The sequence below is a fragment of the Octopus sinensis genome, linkage group LG14 (genome assembly GCF_006345805.1).
Source record: "Octopus sinensis linkage group LG14, ASM634580v1, whole genome shotgun sequence".
NCBI classification, from domain to species: domain Eukaryota; kingdom Metazoa; phylum Mollusca; class Cephalopoda; order Octopoda; family Octopodidae; genus Octopus; species Octopus sinensis.
In genome coordinates this window covers 36799729-36820518 of record NC_043010.1, presented here as the reverse complement: position 1 = coordinate 36820518, position 20790 = coordinate 36799729, and the positions used below count along the sequence as shown (strand labels likewise).

At 35.6% G+C, this 20790-nt stretch overlaps 1 protein-coding gene across 7 annotated transcripts in view; it reads left to right on the top strand.

Moving 5' to 3' along the window:
- LOC115218976 (C-terminal-binding protein 1) overlaps nucleotides 1–20790 on the top strand; it is a 221877-nt gene that overhangs the window by 120503 nt on the left and 80584 nt on the right. For 5 of the 7 annotated variants that reach the window (XM_029789012.2, XM_036508881.1, XM_029789016.2 and 2 more), the window contains 2 exons: nucleotides 1417–1715; nucleotides 19640–19678. In XM_029789012.2, coding sequence (XP_029644872.1) covers nucleotides 1676–1715; nucleotides 19640–19678 — 79 coding nt within the window. In that variant the 5' untranslated portion in view covers nucleotides 1417–1675. The remainder of the gene's footprint in view (nucleotides 1–1416; nucleotides 1716–19639; nucleotides 19679–20790) is intronic. The other 2 variants (XM_029789015.2, XM_036508882.1) reach the window with 1 other exon arrangement.

Here is a 20790-nt window from a genome sequence, read left to right as displayed (position 1 = left end):
TTATTCTATTACCGGCTTCTTCCATTGGAGTGTTTTCATGCTCTGGTCCTGCTTTCAATTACATTAATCTTTGATATATTTCTTGATTGACCCTGAATAGAGTAATGGTATAGCGGACTTGGAGGTGGTATTTGAAATGAGAACATGAAGGGATACGACTGAATGCTACAAAGGGTTCTACTTCTCCAACAGTTTTGCCATTTTGCTTGGCATAATAATAAAACATTTTCATTTATAAATGTGCTTTACTTAAATAACTTACACTGCACATTCTCTTGCCGTTTTGGTGTACACGAGTTTGTAAGAAATAACGAAAGATCATCAGTATAAGGACAGATGGGTGTATATATTATTACAATATTGAATTCATGCTTATGTTTTCTTCAAGAATCATGGTCCAGCCCATCCCAGTATGGGAAATGGATGTTAAATGATGATGATGCATCAGTGATATAACAGCGTTTATGTTTCCTAACCTGTGACACATTGCAAATGGTTATTCTGTTTTTTTGTTTTTTTTCATGCACACACACGCCGACATGGCTGTGTAGCAAGAAGTTTGCTTCCTAATCACATGGCTCTGGGTTTAGTCCCACTGCATGGTATCTGGAGCAAGTATCTTCTACTATAGTCCTGGTCAATAAGAGCCTTGGAAACTGAAACTCCCTGCGTTTGTGTGTGTGTGTGTGTACACACACAGACACACACGTATATATGTGTTTATCCCCTTGACAATCAGTGTTGGTTTGTTTAAGCCCTTATAACTTAAAGGTTTTAAACTGATAGAATACATATCAGATTTTAAAAATAAGTACTGTGGTAAATATATTTGACTAAAGCCATCCAAGGTCATACCCTAGCATACCTGTAGTCCAATGATTGAAACGAGTAAAAGTTAAGATATATATACTCTTTTACTCTTTTTATATGTTTCAGTCATTTGACTGTGGCCATGCTGGAGCACCACCTTTCGTCAAACTTATTCTTTGTAAGCCTAGTACCTATTCTATCGGTATCTTTTTGTCAAACCACTAAGTTATGGGGACATAACTACATGAAGATCGGTTGTGAAGTGATGATGGGAGTGGGGACAAACATGTATATGATGGGCTTCTTTCAGTTTCCGTCTACCATATCCACTCACAAGGCTTTGGTCAGCCCGAAGCTATAGTAGAAGACAGTTGCCCAAGGTGCCATGCAGTGGGACTGAACCCGGAACCATGTAGTTGGTAAGCAAACTACTTACCACACAGCCACTCCTGCACCTGTGTTATGTGTATGTTTGTATATATATTTTTTGTTGCTAATACTTGTAAAAGTTTTTTTTCCCCTTTTTATCAAATGTTGTTCTTAAAAAAAAAAAAAAAGAATTTTGAAGCTAATATTATTCTCCCTTTCTTTCTCTTGTCATTACAGAATTTTAAAGATCTGTTTTTACTCAAAATAAGAAAATAACAATTAAAACCCAAAGAAGAACTAATCACCTGAGAAAAAGAATTCACCTGATCAATTTTGAACACATAACCAATCTGGTAGATCATTGATTGAGGGTGTCTTGCATCCTTGGAGTGGATTTAAGTGAAAACTGCGGTGGACTATATATTTTGGAGGTGGTGTGGTGTGGTGCTGGAGCGAGCGACAAGGCCCCCTCCACACCTGAACAAAGCTGCTGCACATGGATCCCGGCAATAAACGAGCTCGTTTTGACAAGCCAGGTAAGAAGGTTTACCTACAAATAACAGAATTTTTCTAAAACTGACCAATGGTAGCTTACTAGTAGAAAGAAGAGATGGGTTAGGGGACGTAGTTGATAGCTTGATTGAATTTGTTTTTCTCCTTACACCCTCTTCTAGCTCTCATCATTTATCAACTAATTCAGCTTGCTTAGATCATTCTAGTTATTATTATTATTACCATTGTTGAGTGGGTTTGATATGTCTGTTTTCACTCTCTCTTGTTTTTCTTTTTTGTTTTTAATCTGGTCTTTGAATCCAGAGCATAAAAATTCTGCATTGATGTGGTAGAATGATGCATGCTTCTAATTTTGATGCACACTCTTTCATTCATACTCTAGGATCTTTATAAATGCTCTATAGATACGTGCGTGCATGCATGTTTATGTATGTATGTGTGTGTGTGTGTGTGTTTTATACATACATACTGGGGAAACTCATCATAAACAGACCAAGAACAAGTTGTTTTTTTTTTTTAAATGCAAATATTTTTTAATGGCTTATTTGTGGGTGGAGAATGGCTGTACTTATGACCACCACAAGCCCTCCTAGGATGGTGTTGTGTGTGTGTGAAAATAAGTTGAGAGCATGTATGTATACACTTCCACACAGACATCTTTAAATGTTTTTTATCTTCTGCAACCACACACACATATAATATATATAAATAAATATGAGTTATAAGGCATTTTTGACGTGACATAAATGTAGTGAACCAGTAGTTGGCCTGTTGGAACTTTATAACCCATGACATTATTGTTCACAAAAGGCAAGGAATAATTTTATAAAGATTCCCCCAAAATCCATAGAACTTCTGGCTAGTTGATGTTTTATTGTATCTAATTTATTGCTAACCGTTTCGATATTGCCTGTTGATATTGAGAATTCAGGTCCTTCCAGGAATTATCCTTTCATCTTTCCTGAATTACCACACCACCAGCACTATCTTAAGTCTGTGTTTCAATGCTTGCAAGGAGGTGGATATGATTTCTCTAGCACAGCATCTTAGCAGTTGTTATAATCCTTTGTCATCCCTTTCATGAGGTTTAGTGTTTCTGAAAAGCATCTTTCATTGATTCTTCTCTGACGTTCTTTGTTCTTTCTCTTCTGCGGCTTCCTTCTACTTGGATTGATTGTTACTGTTTTAACCAACTGTCATACTACATATGTATTATGAACATTATCAGTGCAGTCTTCTCTCTTTGCAAGCTACATCCGAGTCCTTTTTATGCGGTCATTTTCTCTGCTCTTTTCTTCTGTTGTTTATCCATGATTAACATTACACAACATCCACTGCATTCACACTACCACACAACATTCTGTGTTCCACATAAGTATCGCAGAATTTGGCTTTTGCCTGATGAGAGAACTCTATTCTTGCCCACTGAAGTAATTGCTCTCTGAACTTTGTCTCTCAGTTGAAACATTAGCTACTGCAATTGTGGATTATCCTCTTCCACTGCTAATTTAGATCACCTAGGTAATAAAAGCTAGTAACTATTTCCAAACAGTAGTCCTGGTATTTGAAAGAGTTTATTTCATAGATGCTTCTGCTGCTGACTATTCTTGTGCATCTGCCTCACATAAGTTCCTTTACTTCTGTCAACCAGCCTGTGATCAAATGGCATCTCTTGATTCCCCCCAGTTTACATTTCATACACAGTACAGTGTTCCTATTCTTTTACTTGTTTTAGTCAAACAAATCGACTCCAGGACTTATTCTTTGTAAGCCTAGTACTTGTTGTATTGGTCTCTTTTGCTGAACCGCTAAGTTATGGGGATGTAAACATACTGTCACTGGTTGTCAAGCGGTTGTGGTGGGGGTTAACACACACACACATACATATATATACACACACACACATGCATATATATATATATATATATATATATATATATATATATATATATATATATATATATATGATGGGTTCCTTCCAGTTTCCATGTACCAGTTCCACTCACAAGGCTTTGGTCAGCCTGAGGCTATAGAAGTAGACACTTGCCCAAGGTGCCATGCAGTGGGACTGAACCAAGGACCATATGGTTGGGAAGGAAGTTTCTTACCACACAGCCACTCCTGCACCTGTATGTAGAGCATGGTGTCCTTCTTTTAGGGCAAATGTACTCAATTTCCATTGACGCACTGCCTTGCAATGCAGAATAGTTCGTATTTCAGATTCTCTCATAAGAGACCATTGGTAAAATTCTTACATTCAGACTATCCTTGCCCCTCCCCTCCATCTTTTACTTTCAGTTTTTTTTCTTTTTTGTTGTTGAGAGTATTATGATTCACCATGTGACAGGAACCTTGCTCCATCCCCTGATGATTGAGCAACTTGCACTGCAATGCATCTGTATCTTCTAGGATCCATTTCTGATACGGTTAACCCATTAGTATTTAAACCAGCCATATCCGGCCAAATCCAGCCAAAATAGTTAATCTGTTTTATGTTCAAACTGACAAGATCCAGGCTCTCACACCTACCCTACAATGTTATTCTACATTAAGTAATTACACCATCAAGATCTTGAAGATATGAGATAATGCATGATTAATACAAATCAATGGGAATCAATAGGCATTATGTTTGATAGAATAATCTGAATGCTAAAGGGTTAAATGGGTGGAGAAAGGGAGTGGAGGATTTTACCACGTAGAATACTTATCCAAGAGCAACAGAACAACTTCTGTCTTGAGCAACAATGTGTTCAGTGTGACTATAGGGAATAGGTTACTGTACAAGTGGAAGTAGTCTGTAGGTACTTAACTGGAAATTGGGGCTGCCTTTGTGATTGTAGGAGATGGTGATAGTTGGTTAGTTAGTTTTCTTTTATTCCAGAAGGGTTACTACTATTTTTCATTATGTTCAAGCTAGTGGTGCTCTTATTGTAGTTGTCTATGAGAGAAGTAGTATTGGCTGTCAGATGAGACTGATGGAGGTGGGTGTACTAATTGGCAACAGTGCAAACATGTTGCATCATTATTCAAAATATAACACAAAATATAAAGAAAGGTAGATGAATATAAAAAATGACAGAGCCATTTTGCATTGCTGCTCTGTGATTTATTGTTAGTAAATAAATAAGACCATATTGTTAGTAAAAATATTGTTGCATCTTTTTGATAGCAGCATGTCTGATATGCCTCTCTCTGGCTTTAATAACAGAACTTGTTATTTTATATATAAGTTTAGACTTGTTTTATATATTTATACAAGATCATTTTTATGTTCTTAGCAATATTGAAAATGGCTAATTATTTCACTAAATCCTTCAAAATTAATTGAAACACACAGGAAATGTATTTCATTAGAAATGTGATCGTGAAAGGGTTTATAGAAGAAAACTAAACAAGAAAGAAAAATTAATTATTCTAAATCCTTAAAAAGATGTGATTTATCAATGAACATGGCCAGCCGCCTTCAGGTAAATTTTCTCCCTTTAAGAAAGAAAGAAGTGAGAAAATGAAAATAAAAAGTGAAAGAAATATCATAATATTGCTATGCCAGCAATAAATTAATTTAGTAGAGGAATTTTTTCCATTTATCCTAATAATATATATATATATATACCTTTGCTCATACACACATTGCAAAACCTAAAACTGCAATTCCATTCCGTGTATTCTATCATAATTTGTTTAATTTTTTATTTTTTAAATGCTGTTAATTTGTAAATATTAATTTAACAAACTCCAGTAAATGAGAATTAGAATTAGTAATATTTAAAAAAATTCTTGCAAGTTTTGTATTAATTATGCACACCTTCATTCTCTCTCTCTCTCTCTCTCCTCTCTCTCTCTCTCACACACACACACACACACACACAACATATGAAAAATCTCAAGTACTTCCAGTGTCGACAAAATCCTTTTTGGGGACTTTATATTTCATTGTTTTATTCTTCCCCTGGTTGCAATTGTTGAACTCCAACCATTTTGTGGCACCAACTTTTAGGAATTGGAAGTCACCCTTGCCTCCCAATCCCTCCTCCATCATAATTCTTTGTCTGGCACATATTTTATCAGCCTCAGAAGGGTGTAAAGCAATGTTGACCTGAGTGTGCATGCTTCACTGGATGTGTAATGTTAGTGTGCATGAATGGCAGAGCACAAATAGAGAGAGAAACTGGATGTGAGAAGAATCTGCTCAGGTGAAGAAACATCATCTGATCTATGTGGAAGGAACCTACACTGTAGGGGGCAAAGAAAGGCTTGTATCTCATTTAGTTTTATTGAATCTGGGTTTGAATTTCCCAGGAAAACAGCCTTAAAACCATATACATATATTTGAGTATTATTTTTCAACTTAGCAATATGTAATGCTGGAAGAGTAGTATTGGTGAGTACCATATTTTAACGTGTATAAGGAACCCCCTAATGGGGGGGGGGCTTAAAATTTGAAAAAAAGGTTTTGTAAGGGATCATAATACTATCCATGTATATGATACTCCCATATTTTTTTAACCTAATTTTTGACAAAAAAGGGTCACCCAATACATGTTAAAATATGGTAATCTCATGGTATTCAGTGAAATGCAGCCTAGGATGTCTGTGCTGTGATAACAGCAGCACCATCCAAGAGAAGAGAGTAATACTCCATTGTTAATTTTGCCTGAGTTTTGTAGAGAGTTAGTTTTTGTTGGGGTTTTAACTATTTTCTGGATCCAAATTAGTCATCGTAAAGCAGTTTGGGTTACCTTGAAGGTGTATGTTTGCCAGGAGAGATGCTCAGTGAGAACAAAGCGTGGTATTTGTGGTAACTATGAGCAAATCTATTTGCATGTTATTCATAGGTAATGTACTGTTTTCTTGATGTGCACAGTTATCTTTATATTGTTGGAGAGAAGACTGCTTACTGTCTTCCTTGTATAAAAAGTGCTTTAAGATATATATGAATCGGTGGAGAAAACATCACTGAATTCTGCACCATTCATTTTTTTAAAGTTTTACAGTCTGTGTGTGTGTATTTGGGCTGGCATAAGTTTACTCTTGTTTACTCTGCATGGGTCTGTGCCAATAAAGTAGTCAATCCTCCTCCTCGTTTCATATCCATTTTCCCATGTTGGTATAGGTTGGGTTGGGTCATCATGGTCTGTGTCATCTCGCACTCACAGCAATAATGAAAAACCAGGCAACATTGCAGCTGTACATGTCTGTGTATGCCAGACACTTTTGACTGCCATAAGCACTAGGAAAGCTTTCACAATGTAAGGAATCCACTCTATTCTGCTGCAATTCTTACTGTTACATGATTTCTGGAGTTTACATATCTGTTTAATATGTTTTTGCCAGCATTTGTGTGGTTGGTTTTTCTCACCACTCTTAACTACTTTATAGAGTGCCATTAGTACTAGATAGGTTGTCTGATGTGAGATCTAAAGTGTTCTCTCTACTGTGTATCAACTAATATTCAGAATTACTTCACTCCAAGATAGGTAGCCTTATGATGGGTCTTGTGAAATTCACTTTTGTGTGTACAAGGGGGAAGGGCTTTAGTTACCTACCAAAGGACTGAAATATGGAGAGGATGTGCAGTAGCCTGGCATAAATTTTTTCTGCATTACAAGAGTAAAGATAGCAGGGGAAAAGGTTTCAAAGTGTTTGTAGGTGGCTGAGAGGAGCAGATTGAGAGAAATTAGAAGTAAATTGCCTTGTCACTCAAAACATCCATGGAAAGTATTGTCTCCTTGTGTGTGTGTGTGTGTGAGAGAGAGAGAGAGAGAGAGAGAGAGAGAGAGATCTTATAGAGACAGTTTGAGAATGTGTCTATGCTGCTGTATAGTTTAACTGCAAAGGTAGTGTATATCAGTCAGCTTTTCAGAAAATGGTGGTCCATATCGCTGGTTGGTAGGTGGGTGGACACATATTAGTTGATCTTATAAGCATAATAATAACTACAAATATTTGTTGAAGGCAATAACCTTTTGCAGATAGTCAAAAAATTAGAAATAAATATTGAGAAAAGTATCTAAAACAGTCAATATTGCAGCTGGACTTCAGATTTTCGTGTCCTTGTCTTTCTCATCATCAGCAGTCAACGGAAGTGAAACAACAAACAACTTTTTGTGAACTAAAAATAATTTATCAGTGTCAATGACTTTGTATTTGAATCGTCATGTATTGGCCAATTAACATGTAATAACTACCAACCAACCAACCAAGAAAGATAGTATGTTTGTTGGTTTTGTAAATGTATAAAATAAGAACACCACTGTCACTGACTTGTTGCATAGAGAATTCTTAGGATTAGAGAGAGAGGTTAAGAAAACAGCAAAGATAGTTTAATATCTGCGACACACAATGTTTTTTGGTTATTGTGTTTCTAATCATTAATTGTTGATTGAAGTGAAAGAAAATAACAAACTGCTGAGAATGAAAACACATATCCATTGATGTAATAATTAAGATATGAATTAAAAATATTTGCCAACATTGTTTTATTTTTTTGATGGGGATGGGGGTGGAAGGATACATTTGAATTGTCAGAAATAAGTATTAATTGCTAATTAATTTATTCAGTTAGTGTTTCTTAAATGTGACAAGTGATTCTGTTGTTCTTGCGGATGCATTGTCCTAATCATGTCCATTGACTTGCTGGTACCTTGCACATAGAAGATTGATACCCATCTCGCCCCCTCTTTGGTGTCATCTTAATCCTTTTCTCACCATATTTTTGTCAGACATTTTACTGTTTCTGTGTTTCAATAAAATATTTAAAGTTATAAAGAATTTTGGAAAAAAAAAAACAAAAAACAAAAAAACTGCCATCAATTAATCTGATATTTGGAACATAAATCAACATGAAATTTTGATGGGAGGTTTTAATTTAGATCATTTTAAGCCAAGATGTTTGTATCATAGGACCAAAGGCAGTCATGCATGGATTGGAATCAAAAGGGTTAATTGTCAGCCAATGGAGTTGCCTGACCTTGGAATAGATCTCCCTCAAATCACACACCCCAACATTTAGCTAAATAGTATAAATACTATTCATGAATGGTAAAGCCTCCAAGAAAAGCCAGAGCTTCAAAATCACACTCTTATTTTAAAAAAGGAAAAACAAATGTATTGAATAATGTAGCCCTCAATATGTGTATGTCTCTTGTGTGGAGTAGTCTGGACAGCACTGATCATAAGCTTGCTGAATCAGCAGTAGTGTCATCACCACCTGTGTCATCAGTGCCACCAAATTTCAGTGAACTGTGTAAAGTCAGTACAGAACTAGTGAGTGTATGGCGCAATGTCAGTGTTTTGTACGTTAACCCTTTTTATACTGACCTGTCGCAGACTGCCTATTTTAAAGTGATGTAAATTTACATGTTCCACTAAAATTTCATGTTAATTTATGTTCTAAATACCATTTTATAACGACAGATTTTTTATATAGAAATCATATTTTCAAAACTAACTGAAATATATTTCCACAGAAATATGGTAACAAAAGTGTTGTGTCCATCCTTTTTTGACATGTACTATTTCTAGGAGGGATAGAGTCCTCAGCCACCTTCTACATATAATCTTACCAGAAGCAACCATTGTTACGCTTGCCTGCTGGATTCCTTAGCACGACCAACCAAGACCATGGATATTACCAAAGCATCTCATTTTTGGTCTGCTCTTTCTTAAGAGTTCTGTTGGTTGTCTCAGCTTGAAGAATCAATCTTGCGATTCTTTCTTGCAACATTCTAATCACATGGCTGTTGTACCAGAGCTGTGGCCTCTCGATGCTGAGAAGTAGCGACTTGACCTGGAGAAACGCCCTGATCTCCGAGCTACATTCCTTGTTAAATGAATATATACTCTTCTTCTTCTTCTACATTTTTGATTAATTCTAAAATACTGATTTCTTCATGAAATTGTTGCATTGTGGATTTACTGACAAGGAGAAAAGAAAAAAAAGAATCTTTGCGATCATTATAGTGGAGCGAGGAAGAAGTAGGAAGAGGAATGGAATGGAAAGAATGATAAGGCAATTCATATTAGGCAATTGTTTTTGAGCAGAAACGATGTCTTTCTCCTCCTCCCACTTCTCTTTATCATCCGTCATCACCACTATTAGCTGTGGCAGCTATTCAAGGTAATAATTAATGTCTGGAATTGTGCTGCTGTCTACATAATAACATTGGAACTATAGCATAATAACTGGGCAAAAGTATAAAGCAGCCAATGCTAGATTTGGATGGATGGAGTGTGATCTACACACACAGACACATGCGCGTGTGCATACACATACACACGCACAAATATATTCATATGCATATGCACTCAGGCATAGTTAGATATTGTCTTGGTCTTTTAATTCTCCCACGAGTGTTTCTGCCCCTTCCCCTCCACCATCCCTCCTTTCCCAGAAGAATTCCTAGTGCTTTGAATAAATACCAACTTAGATACTTAGCAAGAAAATAGTTTGATTTAATGCCAAACATGAGAATTTTAGTGAAGAGGAGGGGCTGAATTTTTAAAAAAATCCTGAAGCAGCATCTTTTTGTAGAGGGAGATATATTTATATTGGAGAGAGAAAGTGAGAGAGAATTAGGTAGTTGTAGGTGGGAGAAGTTTCCAGAGATTTTTTTGTTGGTTAGAAGAACTTGTTCAACAGCACTCCTCTTTAGCTGTATTCTCATATCTGTTATCTTCAAAACTGAACTGAGATAATGAAGGAGATATTGCAATAAAACTGTTATCATTTTCCTAGTTATTATCGTCCCCACCACCACCACCACCACCGCCATTAGTATTATCATTATAAAATAAAGTACTGCTTGCGTTGCTCTAATTGACTATAACTTTCCCTGAAACTTTTGTGGGCCCCGTGCCAATGTTAGAAATAATTATTTTTATCTTTATCAGAAAAATGGCTTGGTAAGTGGTGAAATCAGTTGAATTCCGGGACACAGTACCGTGATATTTAATTTAGTTATGCCCCTTTATGTTCTGGGTTTAAAAAGTCCCACCATGGTCAGTTTTGGCCTCTCGTTCCTCCCAAGTTGGCAAAATCAGTACAATAAAAAAAAAATGTAGGTCAGTTTAATTTAATTGCTTGACTACACTCCCACTCCCAGATTTGTGACCTCTGACAGAAGTTATTTTTATAATGAAAGAAATTATTATTATTACGAAGGTGGCAAAACTGGCAGTCGTTAGTGTGCCGGGTGAAGTGCTTTGCAGCATTTTGTCCACCGCTAAACTTTGAGTTCAAGTTCTGCTGAGGTCGACTTTACCTTTCGAAGTCGCTAAAATAAGTACCAGCTAAGCTCTGGGTCGATGTAATCAACTCAATCCCTCACACAAAATTTGAGACCATTATTGTTATTATTATCAAGGCAGTGAGCTGGCAGAATTGTTAGCATGCTGGGCAAAATGCTTATCGATATTTCATCTGTCTTTACATTCTGAGTTCAAATTTCGCCAGGGTTGACTTTGCCTTTCATCCTTTTGGAGTCAATAAATCAAGTGCCAGTTGAGTACTGGAGTTGATGTAATCGACTATTCCCCTACCCCAAATTTCAGTCCTTGTGCCTATAGTAAAATGGATTGTTATTATTGACAGAATCATTAGTGCTGTAGAAACATGCTTTACAGTATTTGACCTGGGTCTTTGTGTTCTGAGTTCAAATCTTGCTGAGGCTAACTCTGCCTTTCATCTTTTCAGGGATCATTAAAATAAAGTACCAATTCAGCTCTCTGGTCAGTGTAATTGACTAACACCAGCCCCCTAAAATTGCTGGCTTTTTGCTAAAATTTGAAATCACTTTTCTTATTATTAAAGCTGCATAGTTATAGCATTAGGGGGTGGGGGGGATTGCCTTTTGCTACTTCTGAATTTCTGTTCTGATATCAAATCTGACTGAAGCCAATAATGCCTTTTACCTCATTGGGGCCTGTGCAATCAAACTACCCTTCACCAAATTGCTGGCCTTTTATGCCTAAATTAAAATCCAAAAGCAGTGAGCTGGCAGAATTGTTAGCATGACAGACAAAATACCTTTTAGCATTTCTTCCAGTTTTATGTTCTGAGTACAAATTCTCTCAAGTTTAACTTTACCTTTCATGGCTTCCAGGGCCAGTAAAACAAATACCAGTTGATTACTGGGGGTGATGTAATCAACTAACACCTTATACCCACTAAAATTGGATAAAATGTCTTGTAGTGTTCCCAAATTTTACATCCTAGGTTCAAATCTTGCTGAGGTCAAACTTTGTTTTATGTTTCCCTGAGGGATCAAGTACTGGGTGGGGTGTCAAAGTAATTGAATAACTCTCTTGCTCCCTCCCCAAATTTTGCAGAGGCTAACTCTACCTTTCATCCTTTAAGGGATGTGTCTAGATCATTCACAATAGAGATAGTGGTTGGCACCTTGTTTTTGATCTTTCCAGAATCCATAAAAACTGAACATTACTAGGAATAGAGTATACTTACAATTGGCGAAACAGTATTACGTTGCTCTACTTGAACAATTTGTGTTAATGAGATGGCAGGTGTGTGACAGGTTGAGAGAAGAAGGTATCTGATTAACTTAACATGGTAGACAGCAAGCCATTTTGTAGTCTGAATTACATAACAAAAGTTGCAGCTGTACAAAAGTCATGTCAACCCATGTATTTGAAGACTGGTCATCGAATGTTTTTCATTTTAAACTTTAAATAATGTGTGTTTGTGTGTGTATATGTAGTTGTATTAGGTGAATTTGTTTTATTAGGAAACCATCTTCTGGTAGGTACTAAATTTAGAGCTGAGACTAACTGATTTGGCATATTTCCAAGGTCATTGTTGACGTGATATACAGTTATTTACCACCACCATTATTATTATTATTATATTATTTACATTGTTGCTTTATTTGTCTAACCTGGAGACCTCATGTAACATCAAGTTGGACGTTTTACTTTGGCAAAGATGTAGTGAAATACTGGGTTGATTTAATTGACTAGTCCCCCCCCCCCCAAATTTCAGGCCTTGTGCCTTCAGTAGAAAGTATTATTATTATTATTATTATTATTATTTTTATAAAGGCGGCAAGCTGGCAGAAACGTTAGCACACTGGGCAAAATGCTTAGTGGTATTTCGTCTGTCTTTATGTTCTGAGTTCAAATTCCGCCGAGATCAACTTTGCCTTTCATCCTTTCGGGGTTGATAAATTAGGTACCAGATGCGTACTGAGGTTGATCTAATCGGCTGGCCCCCTTCCTCAAAATTTCAGCCCTTGTGCCTAGAGTAGAAACGATTATTATTGTTATATAATTGGAAGCAAAGAAATAGCATCCTTATCTTGCTAAAAAAAAACGCAATGTTAATTCATATCATCCTCGAAGAAAAGACATTTTACTAACACAAACCAGATTTAGAAGAAAAACCTTGGGTTCATTAGGTTTAAGTTTAATTTATGAAATACAATTTGCTTCAGAAAGAGGTCTATGTTTGCGATGGTTAGTTGGGGTGAGGGCAGTAGGAATGTGGCCTGGGTGTCAAGGGGACAGCTGCCTGAGAGTGTTTGGGAAACATTGCTTTAAACAATTGTTGCTTCCTACTAACAGCATTAGTTAATCCTTTATTATGCAAGGATCACAGATAATTTTGATGATCAGTTAACTACAAGCCAATATGTCACTCCAGTTGAGTAAATTAGATTCATATTTGATGTTTATGATTAGAATAAGCTCCAGAGAAATGAATTGTAAGAAGTTATATTTGCATATCTGTATATATGTAATCATTTTAAGTACTCAATGCAAGTGAGATCTGTTCAGTTATTGAGTAGTGGTGGGATCGAGTAGTGAGACTTCAACTTCATGTGTGTGTGTGTGTGTGTGTGGATGTGATAGTTTAATCTCTCATCATCAGACATGAAGCCACCTCTCCATTTTAGTTGATTGGTCTTTGTCTTGTAAATTACTTAGTGAGTCTGTCAGTGCTGGTGCCATGTAAAAAGTATCTAGTACTCTCTGTAAAGTGGTTGTCGTTAGGAAGGACATCCAGCTGTAGAAACCATGTCAAAGCTGGCAGTAGAGCTTGGCGCAGTTCTTTGGCTTGTCAGTTTCTTGTCAATCTGTCCAAATTCCACAAAATTTTGGGCCTTAAGAATCTTCTAGTCCAGCCCATGCCAGCATGGAAAACAGATGTTAGATGAGAATATACAATGATATACAAGGCTTTCTGGGTTAAATTTAATAGTTTGCATAAAAGGAAAAGGAAACAATAGCCAATCCCAAAATAAAAGTATCTTAAAATATCTAAGCTTGCTTCTCAATTGCATGGTTCTGGGTTCAGTCCCACTGCATGGCATCTTAGGCAAATAAATGTCTTCTACTATGGCCCTGGGCTGACCAAAACCTTGTGAGTGGATTTGGTAGACTGATATATGTATGTGTATATATATATATATATATATATATTATATATATATATATATATATATATATATATCGATAATAATAAAATATATTTATTTATTTATTTGTGTATTTGTGTCTGTTTGTCCCCCCCCATTGTTTGACAACTGAAATTGGTGTGCTTATGTCCCCATACCAGTTTGGCTAAAGAAACCAATAGAATAAGTACTAGGTTTACAAAGAATATGTCTTGGGGTTGATTTGTTCAACTAAAACCCCTGAGGTGGTGCTCCAGCATGACTGCGGTCAAATGACTAAAATAAGAATAAAAGAATATCTCTCAGTTGTGTTCACTGCATTCATGTGTAATGAAGTATGTTGTAGCTGTAGATTAGCCCTGGTTGAATGGATTTGTGACTGAAAGATGTTCCAGCTGTGATCAACCTCTTTCATTTGGGTACAATAGATTTATGACTGTATCATCCAAAGGTGTTTTGTTTTTCTTTCTAAAGAATAGCATGATTTGAGAGGAAATTTGACTGCTCTGTCTAGCAGAATGAGCAACCATGTGAAGCTTGGCTTGTTGTGATGAGCAATGTAGAGAAAGAGGGAGAGAGAATAGATGAGAGACTATAATTAAATTCTTTACTATGGTTTCAGCTGTATGTTAGAGTGGACACTAGGGAGATTTATGGTATGGATTTAATTTTACGTGCACACATGTATATGCACACACACATAAACACGTGTGTGCACTCTCACTCCTATGGGCTCTCCCCTTTCTGTTTATCCCTTCATTCCTTTCTTTCTTTCTCCTCACTCTCTCTGTTCCACTAAAGATAAAAGAATTGTGCTTGGATGAGTTAGTAAGGAATCAGTCTATCAAAGGAATGAAGATGCTTTGTATCTCATCACTGGCACTGAATCCACAAATCAATAAGAGTTTTAACTGGCCTACTACTTAACTGTACAGGCTTAAGGGGTTTGGCAGTTGAGGTCAAGTCACAGATCAAGGCACCTTTACAGTTGCTTTTTATTTATTAATTTCTTTAATTTGCTTCTTTGAATAGATAAAAACTGGACTTGTTACTATCAACCTATTTGTATGTGTGTTGGTGGGATCTAAATTGAATTTAACAGTGTTTTAAATAAATGCCAAAATCATATTGGCTATTTATTAAAACGTACTATTTCTAAATTGAATTTGTATCTCACCTCCATAATGTCATATTCAATGTCTCCTATGACGTAGGAAAGAAAGGAAATGATTTCTATAAAAATCAATAACCTTGGTGCATATGGTAGAAATTAATGTATGATAGAGCATCTTCAGAATCACTAGAAATAGCAGCAAAATAGCTTTGAAATTGCACTCTTGCTGTTTTCTAAAAGAAAGCAAGACATTGTATAATTTAATATTTAGGTGTATTTTACCTGAGGAAAAGACGGGATGGTCATGCCTGGAGTACTGGCTCAGCTCAGTTGAGGCATAAAAAACGAAAAACAAGAATCATCGTCGTCGTCATTGCATCCTCATTGCTTCTGCAATCATTTTCTCATACATGGGAAAGTTAGAGTTAAAATAATTTTATCGAGGCAGAACTTTCTTTGGCCAAATGTCCTACCTGTAATTAACCCTTGTCTGTTACCATGCAGGGTAATAATTCTCCTGCATTCTAATGAACAATGAACTACCCAAGCAGGTTTTTGCAGAAGCCTGCTAACAAATGCTACTGTTTGTATGGCTGGTGAAGGTTTGTTCCCAATCAGTTTGCATGCATCAAGACAGAAACACACACCCGCCCATGCATTCACACACACACACACACACACACACACTCTCTCTCTCTCTTTCTCTCTCGATAAGTTTCTTCTCATTTCTCTTTACCAAATTTGAGTTACAAGGCATTGGTCAACCCATGGCTGTCGTAGACGATACCAGTGAACAGCATTTGAAGTAATCTCAATCTCGGACATGAAAGAATGGAATTATAAATCGATACATATGATTTCAGTAGAAAATCAATATCCTTAGGTACAAATAATTAACATGCAAAACAACAAGGGAGCATCTACATGGTCACCCACTCTCTTAGAAATAGAAACCAAATTTCCTTCATCACACTCTGGAAGTTGTAGAAATATTGTGTCTGCAAATTAGATAGGATGGTTGTTGTTGGAAGGCTTTTGATAATAGTTTAGATTGCTTAAGGCTGGCCCTGTCTCTAAATAGATCTGTTTGAGAAAACTTGCGGCGTTCTTTGTGGAATAAATCAAACACTCTGCAGCTCTCTTCGACTATTCTCTTCTCTTTCAACTTGTGGAGAAGCATGGCTTTGATGAATTGTAAAGGATTTCTTTTGAAGCTGTTTGCAATATTCTTTCTCTTTTGCTATAATTCATTTGTGCTACAACTTAGGGTTTATTCATATTCAAGATAGGCCTGTATCTGGTGGTATTTCAGAGACTTGGTCAAACATTTCCCCAATGGAGTAGGTGATATAAATGAAATAAAAACAGTTTTTTTTTATGTTCACCTTGTTGGGCTCTGTTTGAATCAGCACATCTCAGTGGCAATTCTAGAATTCATTACTGGCTTTTACTGCTTTCAACCAGTGGACCATAACCATAATTGGGCACCACTTTCAAGGGTGTAGTTAATTATGTTTTAACTCCAGTTCTTGTGAACTGGTTTTTATATTATCAACATCAGAAGGATGAAAAGCAACACTGAGGTGGGTTGGATTTTAACTGAACACAAAAAGAATGTAACCATGAGATATTTTGCCTGCCTGATGCTGTACAAATTTTGCCAGTCAACTATTTATATATTTAAATTAAAATCTTGTTAACAATCTCATTATCAGAAGATAACTTGACTCTTCAATACTTTAGTGAGTAACTGTTTCTTTATAGTTTCATGGAAGAATTTTTTTTATAAGCTGTATTCTAAACTCTAGCTTTGTGTATTAATAAATAGAAGCAAGCGTGACAGCTATTTTAACAAATCCTCGAAATATTCCATTTCAAATAAATTGAAACTCACAGGCTGTGTGTAAGTGTGTTAGAAACGTAACAAAATGGTTAACATGACCTGTTTGTGTGTACATGTGTATTCATGTGTAATTGCTGCCTGTTAGTGTAATATTAAACTGATAGGAGTGGTAGGGATGTTTTACTTGCTGTTACGTCAAAATCTTTCTGAGATCATTTTTACCTTTGAGGAATTGATAAAGTAACGATCAGTGAGCACACACATGCATACATGCACAAAAGGCTTTTCTGAAAGAAAATTCTCAATTTATGAAAAGAAATCAATATCATATTTGATCAATGCTTATAATACAAGAGCTGCATTTGTGATGAGGTAAATTTTTGATATGGTTTCAACCCACAGTTGCTCTCAGTTTCACTTGTTTGACAACTTGTTACCTTATAGCCTTTGTGAAAAAGTATGATGGCCTCCTAATCTTTCTTTCATACCTAAAATATAGAGACAGTCATTAATAATTACTTTAATCTCTTGAGAGTGTCAATTGTGGTTTTCGAATCTTTTAAAGTCTGTCGGACAAGCTTATATAGATATATTTGTAAAGTTGTGCAAATGTTTTTGTATTTCATTCAGCATTGAGAAAGAAATATTTAATTTTGCTTTACTTGTGTATGTGTATTTTATGTAAGGCGCAGGTGTGGCTTCAAAGAAATGTGTCGTGTGTGTGTGTTACTGTCTCTTCGCCTTGACACTGGGTGGTAGTTTTATATGATTGTTACTATCATGTAAGTAGTGGCCTTCATTTCCAATCTTTTATCTAAATATGTCTGGCCATAGGGAAATATTATCTTGGAAATAAGTGATGGTTAGTGACAGGAAGGGCTTCTGGCTGTAGGAAATCTGCCTGAAAATATCTTATCTTGACCCATGTGAGGATGGTTGATAAGTGGACATTAAAAGGATGGTGACAGAGACGATGCACATGCACACATACACGTGCACATCTTGTTTGTCTCTTTCTTACGAGATACACTGACAAATAACTCAGTGAATTTGTCTCTTGGGAAATGAACAGAACATCTATTGAAATATAAAATGTTCAAATGTATATTTGTCAAGGTTGAATATATATTTCAGTTTGAGGGTAGAGAATAGAAAAATCATTGATTTTTAGATATTGTTTTCCCACCATTTTTTATTTTTTTTGTCTCCTGATGGAAGCAAGTACTACAGGTTGACGTGGGCAATACTGCCATGTTTTGTCAAATTAACAATCATGTTTTGACTAAGTAAACAAAGACCTAGAATACTGGGTGAAAAATTCTATTTTTCTTTATGATGCACCTTACAGATAATCAATTAATCAATAGTTTTTTTTTCTTTTTTATATATATATATGAAGCATCTTAGAGATAGTCAATCGATAGTTTTTTAGGATGTTTTTTCATTGAACAATGACCAGAGAACAATGAAAGTCTTATGGGTTGGTTATATTTGCAAATATTCTTGTTTGTTGTCATTGGTTTGCTCCAACTAAATCCTCTGAAGATCCCGTGTTTTTGTCAAGCAGTGTATCTAGAAGTTACATTGTCTCGCATTTCTTTGTGTGTGCTTTGCGAGAGATTTTGGCTGCCATTGCTGGCAGATTGAGGAGTATCTGCATTGAAGTCATTTTTTGATGGAGACTGTTGTAAATATAAGAAAACAAAAAAAGAAGCATTGATTTTCAGAAAACTTATCAGTTTTGAGTTTCTTTGATAGTTCAAACTTATGTTTTAAAGGCAAAAGATAAGAAAAAAAAAAACATAACTCAGACCTCGTTGTTGTATTTGGTTTGCAAGATTCTTGATGTGAATTCATGTGTTGAAATAAATTTTGTTGTCTTGGGGGATTCATTATGTCAGTAATAATAACAACACATGCACAGGTTCAGTTTCAGTTCTTTATTCTTAAATTGGTTAATCAATTGTTTTTTTAATGTGCAGATTAAGTTGGCGTAATGACTCTTCCCAAGACACAACAAAAATATAACTGAGATTTACACCACAAGAATTATTTTGGTGGGTAGCTGTATAGGTAGGAATATACCTGTCACATGTGTACATGCACACATTCCATCGTAAATAAGTGAAAGTCGCATGCACCTGTCTTTTTATCTATCTCTCTGGTCTCTTACACACATGCATGTAAACATTCTTTAAAGAGATGGAGCAGAATTGCAAATTACTGGATAGGAGATTGTTCCCTGTTGTAGGTTTAGCGCGATAGATGAAGGTTTAAAAATTTCTTATATAAATCTGATCTCTATTTTCATTACTTTGCGTCTTATTTTACTGTGTATTTAAAAAAAAAAAAAATGTATGTGGTGTTATTTTCTATTTCTTTGTGACTGCTGCTGTAAAAAAAAAAATTTTAAAAAAGGGGTGGTGTTGGAAGATGATGGAAAGCATTTACTAACTTTTTTTAAAAAAAGGGATAAAAATAAAAACTATAAAAAATAACAACCCTGTCTGAGATCATCATCACTATAAAAATATTGTCAAGTCTGTTACTGTCATTTCCTCCTTTTCAACCTTTTAGAAAACTGGACATCGTCAATAAATGGGAAGTCAGTGATGGGTATGTTGTTTGTTATCTATAATTCTCCATCGTCTGTCAGTGCTCTTTTCTTCGTGTGTTGATATTAATTTGTAACTGTACTGTGTTATTTATTTATTTATTTATTTGAATTTTTATTTCCTGTATAAAATTATTTGTGGCTTTGTAAGTCACTGTGTTTCTTTTTATATTAGATATTAGAGCCTCTTAGTTTGTCTCCCTTTATTTTTCTCTTTTTTTTTTCTATTTATTTAGAAGGCTTAGCTTTAAATACTTGTTAAATTGAAACATAAAAAATTACTATTCTTAATTTGATTGTTAAACAGTTTAAATATAAATTTTAAAAAAATAAAAAGAGAGAGAGAAGTCCTTTGTGGTTGTTTGAACCAGTTTCAGACACCATTTTGGCTCTGATGTTTGATGCTAACTGTACAAGACCTAGTGAGAATTAAGAGATGTGAAGACAAATGTTAACTGCATTGACATATTCATGTAAAGGAATCTAATCAACAGCCCCAAAGGACTAATACAATTTGTAGAGCCATTGCACTACACACTTCATGCTGTTTGGATGCATACTTTTACATTCTCTGTTCAGGTACAGTTTGGATTCATTTTGAGGTTGAAGCAATCGAATGTATTGCTAAAGGTAGTGCCTCAACACAGCTACAGTCCAGTGAAACTGGTAATAATAGTAATAATAACAATAATAATAATTATCATCACCATTATCATTATTATAACATGCTAACCAGTAGGATGCATAGCCTTGTGGTTAAGGTGTTGTGCTTATGATCGCAAGATCATAGTTTCATTTCCTAGACTGGGTGGTGCATTATGTTCTTGAGCAAGACATTTCATTTCACAATGCTCTGCAATCACTCTGACACCTGACACACCATGCACCTGTTCAGGTAACATTGATTTGATGGAAGGAGTGAGGTAATGTACAGCACTTACATTTGATCACTATAAACAAATCCTTTGTGCAGGTCGATCAGCAAAAGTCATCTTCAGTGGCAGAGTCCATTATCATTATCATTATTATTATTATTATTATTATTATTATTTCAGATTTTTGCACAAGACCAGCAATTTTGAGGGGTAGGAGCTGGTCGATTACATTGGTCTTT